The sequence below is a fragment of the Phodopus roborovskii genome, unplaced genomic scaffold, assembly GCF_943737965.1.
Source record: "Phodopus roborovskii unplaced genomic scaffold, PHOROB, whole genome shotgun sequence".
NCBI lineage: Eukaryota > Metazoa > Chordata > Mammalia > Rodentia > Cricetidae > Phodopus > Phodopus roborovskii.
This window is the reverse complement of record NW_026126418.1, coordinates 62,184,940-62,194,736: the sequence shown is the minus strand read 5'-3', so window position 1 is coordinate 62,194,736 and position 9,797 is coordinate 62,184,940. Positions and strand designations below refer to the sequence as shown.

General features: G+C 35.6%; 1 protein-coding gene across 1 annotated transcript in view; it reads right to left on the bottom strand.

Annotated features, from left to right (window-relative positions):
• Positions 1 to 535: 535 nt before the first annotated feature.
• LOC127221899 (low-density lipoprotein receptor-related protein 1B-like) overlaps positions 536 to 9,797 on the bottom strand; it is a 66,454-nt gene continuing 57,192 nt past the window's right edge. Inside the window, exons 4-6 of the mRNA XM_051183852.1 lie at positions 3,401 to 3,593; positions 1,887 to 2,012; positions 536 to 711 (exon numbers count right to left, since the gene is read on the bottom strand). Coding sequence (XP_051039809.1) covers positions 536 to 711; positions 1,887 to 2,012; positions 3,401 to 3,593 — 495 coding nt within the window. The remainder of the gene's footprint in view (positions 712 to 1,886; positions 2,013 to 3,400; positions 3,594 to 9,797) is intronic.

Below are 9,797 nucleotides of genomic sequence, written 5' to 3'. Positions count from 1 at the left end.
TACATAATGCAAAAATAAACTATGTGCAAGCACAATTCTTGCTCACATTTGAAATGGAAACACAGCACTGAAGGCATCCTGCTCCTTTCTGCAGACAAGTTTGTCTTTCCTCTCATTCTCTTAATGGCAAATGTTTTATTAAAGTGTGCTTGCCCTTCCTGAATTTGTAATGGATCTTGATGATGTTAGCAGTGTGTATGGGATGTAAATACCTAAATATTTTTCCAACAATTGACTCAACAATAGTTTTCTACATTTACCTTCAAGTATGTGTTAACAAATGAAAGAGACCACTAACATTCCTTAACAATATTAGTGAATCAATGCAGGTATGGTCATAAATGAGTCAGAAATACTGTGGTTTATCTTCAATGGATTGACAATTAGAAAGTCACAGCTACTTTTCAGTTTTGCTGATGAACCATAGAATTTCAGAACAGACACATAACTGATAGAAAATACCTCCACAACACTTTGCTCCCATTTAGGAGTCCAGTGCCACTCTTCACTTCCACAGCAGTGTAACTCTGCAAGTTTAAATGTTTTCATGTTGGCCTGTCCACCTCTCAGCAGCAGAGGGTTGCAGGTAGCTTATTCGGGGCAATTGAATAATATAAACTTTGGCACAGCAACAGGTCTGTGCTGCACACAGTATACTCCCTTTGCTGTTCAGATCAAAGTTATTACCAGACTCCTGCCCTGTCGTGTGACCTGGGAAAGAAACATGAATGATTCTGATATATGACTGATGTTCCAGGTCTGCATGTGGCATCAGATCCTGATCATCAGTACTCCACCCACCAAAGCAAAATGAAAGATAACTCAGATGGTGTTGATCTTTTCAGACAAAGATCTTTTTTTTGCTAGGCAAAAAAGAGATCTAGGGATTTGAGGCCCCCTATATTAAAGTCCTTTGTTCGCTTTAAAATTCACTGAATAGTTGTTCCATCTCTCCTTTGTTCTATCACAGTCTATGAAGCTAAAATTATATTTTTTCCTAAGATGTGTCCTTAATTGTGATATCAGTTCACAAAACAAAGAAGCACACAGTAAATATAATAAAAGATCCTCCTAAGATAAAGGACAAGGATGTATGAAGATGAAGATGAAAAATACTTATTGTCAATGATGTAAATATACCCACTTCTGTTAATTTCCTAATAAGAATGAGGAGAGAAAAGAATATAAAGAGGTAGCGGAGTTGTGGTACAATTGGCACATTTTGAAAATGAGTTCACCAATTTCCAACAAGATTTCACTTTCCACTTTTTTTCACATAGGAAGAGTTTCAGTGTTAAAGGGAAATTAACCTTTTTATTATGTAGCCTGCTAATTTTTCATGGTAATATTGAAACACTTGAGCCATTATTTATTTTGAAAATTTAGCTGTTAATAAGGGTGTATTATAATGGTACTAATTAAAGACTGCAATGCCTTTGGGAAGAATAAACACTGTGCAAGGCTGGAAAGTTACATTCTTAATTAACAGTTTGGAAATGATTACAAATAAGCTGCATGAGCCATTCTCTCTCATTTACATACTGCCATGGACTATGAAGAGGTTATTCCATGGCCACTCATCTCCTGCATGAATTCTAGTTCATTTCAGCTGTAATTAATTTCATAATTTTGAGAGTCTCAAAGACACAGCTATAATTTGGTAGGTAATCTTGTATGAGGCTGGTCCTAACAGTCAGGACTCAACCACAGGGACTCATAAGTTTCTTAGATACTGTTACTTATCACATGAAGCTAAAAGAAAATACTAGCATGAGCTGGGTTCCTGCATAAACAGATATAAAATAAGTGAACCTCTATAACTTTATGTATGTCATGACATAATTTTAATATATTTTAAGCATATTACATAGACTATCATTACTTACTCACACATCTGTTGTTAGCTAGCAATACTCGGTCACCTCTACAGGAGCAATTCACTCTTCCATCAGGTGTTAAAAGGCAGAGGTCATGGCAACCTCCATTCAGTAATGCACATGGAGAGAGTTCACCTGCAATAAAGGACAGGTTAACATTTTCTGATGAACAGACAGTTCCCATTGATTATAGTTAACCAGAAAACTGCATTAACCTCCAGGAAAACCAGAAATTTAAAGAATGTCATGGCATTATGAGAGTTTTTCCTATGGCAAACAACAATTTTGTAAGTAATTTAATGGCTGCAGAATTTACGTCCTTAGCCTAGGTACACGAGGGAGGGCCTAGGCCTCAACCCAAACAATATGAGAGATTTTGATGATCCTTCATGGAAGGTCTCACCCTCCCTGGAGTATGGATAGGGGATGGGTTTGGGGACAAGGGAGAATGGGAAGGGGAGGGACCTGGGATTGATATGTAAAATAAGACAATTTCTAATTTAAGTATATATTTTTTAATGATACAAAAACAGAATTTATAAACCCAATGAAATCCTAAGAGAATCATTATCCCAGAAACAAGTCAGCCCTTAATTTCAAAGATATGAGAAAAAAAGGACAGTTGTAAGGAGTAAGGTTTTTCCTCCCGCCGCTGGTCTTGTCCCACCACCGTGCCAGCCCCAATTAACACACTGAGACTCTGTATTTAATATAATGTTGTTGGACAGTTGCTAGTTTCTTATCGGCTATCTCTGTCTTAAGTATTAGTCCATTTTTGTTGATCTATGTATTTTCACGTGGTCTCATTTTACAGGGGAATGGGCTGGCATTGTGCTCCCTCTGGTCTCTCCATCTTGACTCTCCTTTCTACTTTTTCTTTTCTCCTTGTTTCCTAGTCCCTCCTCTCTTGCTTTTCTATTGGCCAATAGTGCTTTATTCCCTAACCAGTATAAGAGGAGATGATAGGCAATGTCATTCTGTAAATATGTTTCTCATACTGGTTAATGAATAAAGCACTGTTGTCCAATAGGAGGGACTAGGGGAAGGAGAAAAGAGGAAGTAGTAAGGAGGAGTCAAGATGGAGAGTCTGGAGAGAGCAGAACTGCCAGCCGCCTCTCCCCAGCAAGATAAGACCACATGGAAATACATAGAAATGGGTTAATAATTAAGACAGAGCTAGCCAATAAAAAACTATTACCTGGCCAACAGCATTATTTCAAATACAGAGTCTTGGTGTGTTATTTGGGGCTGGCGCGGCGGCGGGACAAGGCCAGCGGTGGGCAGAAAAACCTTACATGTACAGACAGTGGAATAGAACTTCTCAAATATGAAAACTGAAATTGTTCTTGTGTAACCAAGTAAATTCTATTGAAGTTACTTAAACATACTTCATGTATTCAAATTGTCTTAAATGTTTAAGTTTATTATATCCCATTATATGATCACAAAATTTATATTACCCTAAATGACAAAGAGTTGAGAGTTTATACAATGAGGAAATATTATTCCATATTACAACTTACAGCTATTAGTGTCATTAGCAACAGCTATGATTCCCATTGGCTGATGTGGAATATCAGAACGAAGGATTTTTGTTTCTCCTCCTGTGAATTTGTTCGAACGCAAAATAGCTCTTCGTCCCCAGTCTGACCAGAAGATATAATTGTCATAAACTGCCAGACTAAGGAAAGTTCCTGGTCCAGACTTGACAATCACCTGAAATAAATTAAAATATAGTTTACTAAAATGTAAATATTAAAATATTGATATCTCCTTTTGCTCCAAAAATTAAGAAATGAAAATTCATCAATTATCACTAGTAGGGATCATTACATTAGAAATTGTTTGGCTATAGCATCATAGTATGTTTATACTATATTTCAAATGTTTTCATTTTCAACAGGATATGTCTTAAAATAAAACTGGAGAAAAGGATGAGTGAGAGAAAAGAATGAGTGAGAAAATTCATATCTACTGAACTGTGGCTTAGAAATGTATAATAAAGCAAAAGATGATAAAAAGTATTTTTGCTGGAAGAAAAATAATTTAGTCTAGTCACTTACAAATGACAAAATTTTGTATATATAGTACCCAAGATAATGTAGTTTTAGAAGTAGAAAATAATATCTGAATTTAAAAAGAATTCATTAAAAGAAAATTATGTTCATTTACACTTATAACAACTTGTTACAAGCAGGTTTTCCCCACCAGCCTGGACCCAGAGCTGTGCCAGCCCCGAATAACACACAGAGACATTGTATTAGATATTATGCTGTTGGCCTGTTACTAGCATTTTGTATTTGCTAGTTCTGTCTTAAATATTAACCCATTTCTATCAATCTATTTCCACGTGGTCTTATCTTACTGGAGAAGGCCTGGTGTCTACTCTCTCCATTCTCCATGTTGAATCTCCTCCTACCTCTCCCTGACTCCTCCTTGTCTCCTAATCCTGCCTATCTTGCTTTCCTATTGGCCAGCATTGCTTTATTCATTAAAAAAATAAAAGAAACATATATACAGAATGACATCTCCCATCATCTCCTCTTTTTTGTCTAAAATAAAAAGAAGGGCGTTAACCTTAGCATAACAAAATATATAACAAAACAGTTATCAAACAAGAACTACAGTTAACGATATTTAATCCAATAACATTTAGCAAGATTTAAAGAAAATATTATATCATCTATCCTATCATTATGAGTCTAAACTCCTATATGTAATTTATCCATAATCCTAACTAAAGAAAACTATAACCATAACTGTCTTCAACTCCATCAAAGACCACAGAAGGATAATATATAAACTCTAGAAATGACAGAGACATTTTGCTACCTGATCAATCACCTAAAGTTCTTCTGTAATGTTCCTCCTTCAGCCTATAGACCATAGTGTGTCTGACAGACTCCTCAGCAAAGCAGGAAACTTTAAATTGTCCACCTGTATTGACAGTATATCAGTCATGTTTCCGTGTGTTCTGCAGAATGTCTGGCAGACAATCCCATGAAGCAGGAATCCTTTAGCAATGTCCATATTGTTTCAGCAGTCACTTTCCTGTGGGTCCTGCATGTCCAGTTTATACAACATAAAGTCAAACAGTCCAGTCAAGCGCAGTATCTCGCCACGTGGCTAATCTTGCCATATTGAAAACAAACTCCATAATGCATTTCTTCGATGTCCATCTTCCTTTTGATGAAGGTGGTATTGCCAGCAGCAATTACATCTCACTGTCAAGGAAAACCCTAAATCATTGTAAATGCCATATTCTGTAGGTCTTTGAATGGTTTGAAGAATATCTATTGATATCAAATACATCTCTGTATATCTAGAAATCTTAGTTTTGACTATTAGAGGTAAAACCTAACTAATGTTTTGACTACTATAGGTAACTATCTAAAATCTGTACTAAATTATACATGACTTTTCTAAATGAGCTATATAAGCACAATACCTAAACAAGAGGAGAAATATACACATCACAAAATTAACCTTAAATTGTATCAATAAATGAAAATCCATTCTAAAACACCGTATTCATTTCTACACCATAATCCTCTTCATACCTTTAAAGAGATCGGTTGTGGTTATTAACCATTTATAACCAGCCCCATATAAATGAAAACAAACATTTATAAACAATATTTGGAAATTTGGGCGTCATTCTTTCCAAACTGCTTCCTGCTGGTAGGGGGCACTGTCTTGGGGATCCTAAGGACACACAGAAATCCTGCCTTGTCTCAGCTGTTTTGAATGTTGGACCACCTGGGACACTGTTTCAGGGGGTCTGGCTTGATCAAACCATGTTAGTCTGGAAAGAATCCACAGCTTTTTATTTTCCATGGAAACAAAAATAGAAATCCTTTTCCCTAGTAACCTGTCTTTAAACTTAAATTTTGAAGTCAAAGCATTTTTAAAATATATAAATTGGAATAATTTAGAAATATTGATAATGAAGTGCATTGTAGTAATTATTTCTTCCTTGGTAATTGAGCAATTTAAAGACAATATCATAGCATACAGTATCCAGACTCTTTGTGTGGTTCCATCTTCACGTGGCTTTTTATTTTATTATTCTTACTTTATTTTTTCTAATTTTTAAAATTATTTTTTGAATCAGGGATTCTCTGTGTAACTTTTGCCTGTCCTGGAATTAACTCTGTATACCTGGTTCACTTAGAAATCACAGAGATCTGTTTGCTTCTGCCTCTACAGTGCTGGAATTAAAGGTGTGTGCCACCATACCCAGCTACTCTCTCCAGCTGCTCATACACACTATTGAGTTGTTAGCAGCACTTCATAAAAGCCTTGCGGTTTTTTACCACTTATGCTGGGTCAAGAAACCTCCTTTAAAAGAGCCGCCAAATCTCTGCTTGTCTCTAGCGAAACAGAGCCCAACCGAGAAAAAAAAAAAAAAAAAATGTTGTTAATAAGAAGCCTTGCTTGTCTCTGTTTTTTCTTTCTTTTTGTTTGTTTGTTTGTTTCTAAAACCCTTTATTAAGCTTTTGTTATGTTTTGAGTGGAAGTTCTTATTAGCCACATTGTGGTGCCGTTTTGTTATGAGTAGTTTTTCCTGGAGAACTGGTCCCTCTCCCATGGCCACCCCAGATAACACGCTGAGACACTCTTGATATTATGTTGTTGGCCTCTTACTAGCATTTCTTATTGGTTAGCTCTGTCTTAAATATTAACCCATTTCTATTATTCTAAATGTTTTCATGTGGTCTTGGCTTACCAGAGAGAGGGCTTGGAATTCTCTTCTCTGGTCCTCCATGTTGAATACCCTCCTACCTCTCCCTGACTCCTTTTTTCCTAGTCCCACCTATCTTGCTGTCCTATTGGCCAACAGTGCTGTATTCATTAAACAATATGAGAAACATACTTACAGAATGACATCTCCCATCTTCAACTAACTGAAAATTAACATTGAAAATTACTTTTACAGCCTGGCAGTCATTGCAAACACCTTTAAACCCAACACTTGGCAGGCAGAGGCAGATGGATCTCTTTGAATTTGAAGCCAGCTGGTCTACAGAGTGAGTTCCAGGATAGCCAAGACTGCAGGACTGTTTAACAGAGAAACCCTGTCAGAGAGAGAAGGGGGGATTGAGGGAGAGAGAGAGTGTGTGTGTGTGTGTGAGAGAGAGAGGATGAGAGAGAGAGAATAATGACTTTTGCAATGGCATCAACATGTATAGGTATAAATAATTATGAAACAATGCATATAAGATCCTGAAAACCATAAAGATATTAACAAAAGTTAGTGAAAGTTAAATGAGTGATCTATCTCATTCAAACTCTACAAGATCCAATTCAATCAATGCCATTCTCTTCAGGAAATTGAATGCCAACCTGAATGAAATCCTTCAGACATTTCTAGAAATTCATAAGCTACCTTTGAAAATGTATGCAAAAATGCAAAGGGTCTGGAAAAGGAAAACAAAATCAAACACACAAAAAGCAAAAAATACAAACAAACAAAAATATTATTTTTGGAGAACTAACATTACTATAATTCAAGATATCAAAAAATAATTGTTATCAAGTTGATAGTAGCTGATAGAAAACATCAGCAGAAGACTAAGACAATAAATGCCACACGTGTCCATACTAGGGGTAACTAATCCTTAAAAAAGCCCAAAGACTAGTTAAAGAATTAAATATTTGAATGAATAGCATATAAATAACAAGACATATAGATATGAATAATTTATCTGGAAATAAGTCCAAAGACCTAAGACTGTACAGTTTTACTAAAAACAGAAAACATTCCTTATGACCCCGGATCTTACAATGGCTGTACCTTTAGTATAACATTCAAATGCTTAATCCATTAAAATTTTAATTAAGTCAATACATTTTAAAATATCACTCTTTAAATAAAAATTGGCAAAACAAGAAAATAATCAACCTAAATTAGGAGAAAATACTTTCATTTCATAACTGCACCAACATGCTTGTGAATATAAGTGCAACAAAAGACATTTGAAAAGAATTCTTAGAATTCAATAATACAATGAATAATTGCTATTACAGATGTGGGGAAAGGGGGACATTTAATTACTAGAGGGAGAAAAAGATGGTGCAGCCCATCCGGAAATCAGCATAGAGAATTCCTCCAAATCTAAAATAAATATACCCTACAGCCAAGCAGTACTACTCATCAGCATGTGCCCAAAGATGTGAACAGTCTACTCCTCAGATACTTACTCAGCTGTATTCATTACCACTCTATTCACTTTAGGTAGAAAATGGAAACAACCTGAATGTTCTTCAAATGGCAAATGGATAATAAAAATGTGTTACATACACACAATGGAATGTTATTCAAGAATAAGGGAAGATGAAAACATGAAATTTACAGATAAATAAATGAAATTGGAAAATGTTATACTGCGTGAAGTACCCCAAAAACATGTGTTCTCACTTGTTTGTGGATGCTAGCATAAATCTTTAGAAATAAGTATATAATCCATGAAATCTGCAGAAATTAGGATTGTTAAATGTTAGTGTGGTGACAGTACATGGAGGTAGAAGGAGTCCTAAAGAAAGGACTCAGAGAAAAGCTGTTAGGAAACATGAAATGGAAAACCTGGGAAAAGCTTTAACTTGAGGTCAGTAGGGCAATATAGAGGATAGAGGAAAGAAGGATAACTAACACCATCAGTATCTAAAAAAGCCATATTAATCATAGTATCATATGATTGTTTTAAAGTATGTATTAAGTATATATTTAATGTAATTATTAAATGAAGTTATGTCACCTGAACATTTGCCTACCCCAAAAGCCATATTATATCTTAAAAATATTCAGAGCTCCCAAACAACACAGAGAGATTATTTTCTGCTTCCTTGAGCTTAGAGGTAAGAACCTATTACCAATGACACCTCAAACTATGGGCACAGGACTTAAAGAATTGAGCTGAAATTGACCTTGAAGCCTCCTTTCTGATGACCAGCTCCTATAGTAACTGGCGGAGATATTTCAGATACCAATGGAAAGGGATATCAATAATCCTACCCTACAAACCAAAACACTGGTCCCCCAGTGTGCAATAGTGGTAGATACTTACATCTTGGCAGTATCCAGCATCTTATAGCTTAGGGCCTTCTCAATAGGAGAAAATTAATTCCTGGTACTATAAAACTAGGCAACTACCAGTGGTTAACAAGGTTATGTATCCTAGGTGTTTATTATGTGCATATATGTGTGTGTGTGTGTGTGTGTGTGTGGTGGTGATGGTAGTGGTGGTGGTGGTAGTGGTGGTGGTGTATAGTTCCATTGTCACTTTCTTAAACTGGTAAAATGTATAACTTAATTTGAAATATTTACACCCACAGATAAGTGTAGTTTTTCTTTTTAAGCATAGACCATTATATAAATCTACAACTGGTTAAAATGAAAAGACTAATGGACAAAGAGGTGTTCAATCCCAATGGATATATCTATCACAAACTTCTATACCTTTAGCTCATGAACACTAAGGGCAAAGGGATGAAAAAGCTTGTTAGGTGCGAGAGAACTATTGTCTGCTTTGAGATAGTCTTCTTCACTTTACAGGAGAATTGCACCCATGAAATCTCAACAATATGTTTGTTTATGTTAGTCTTGACAATAACACCAGCTTACATGCCAATGAGGATTAGGGAAATTTCATAAGCTCCCAACCCTGCTAAAAAGTTATAGCTAATTAAACGATACTGAAAGATAGCAAACCTATCTTCTCCAGGGATTTATTCCACAATGGTTAGGTAGTCAACCCTAAACACATATACTGAGTAATACCAAATAAACTCAGTGGGTAGTATTTATAAATTTGTACATAAGTATACAAACATATATAAGTAACAGTGATAAGACTAAGGCCATGAATTTGAGATGGAATTGGAGTAACAGTTAAGGACTTAGATATAGAAGAGAAAGGG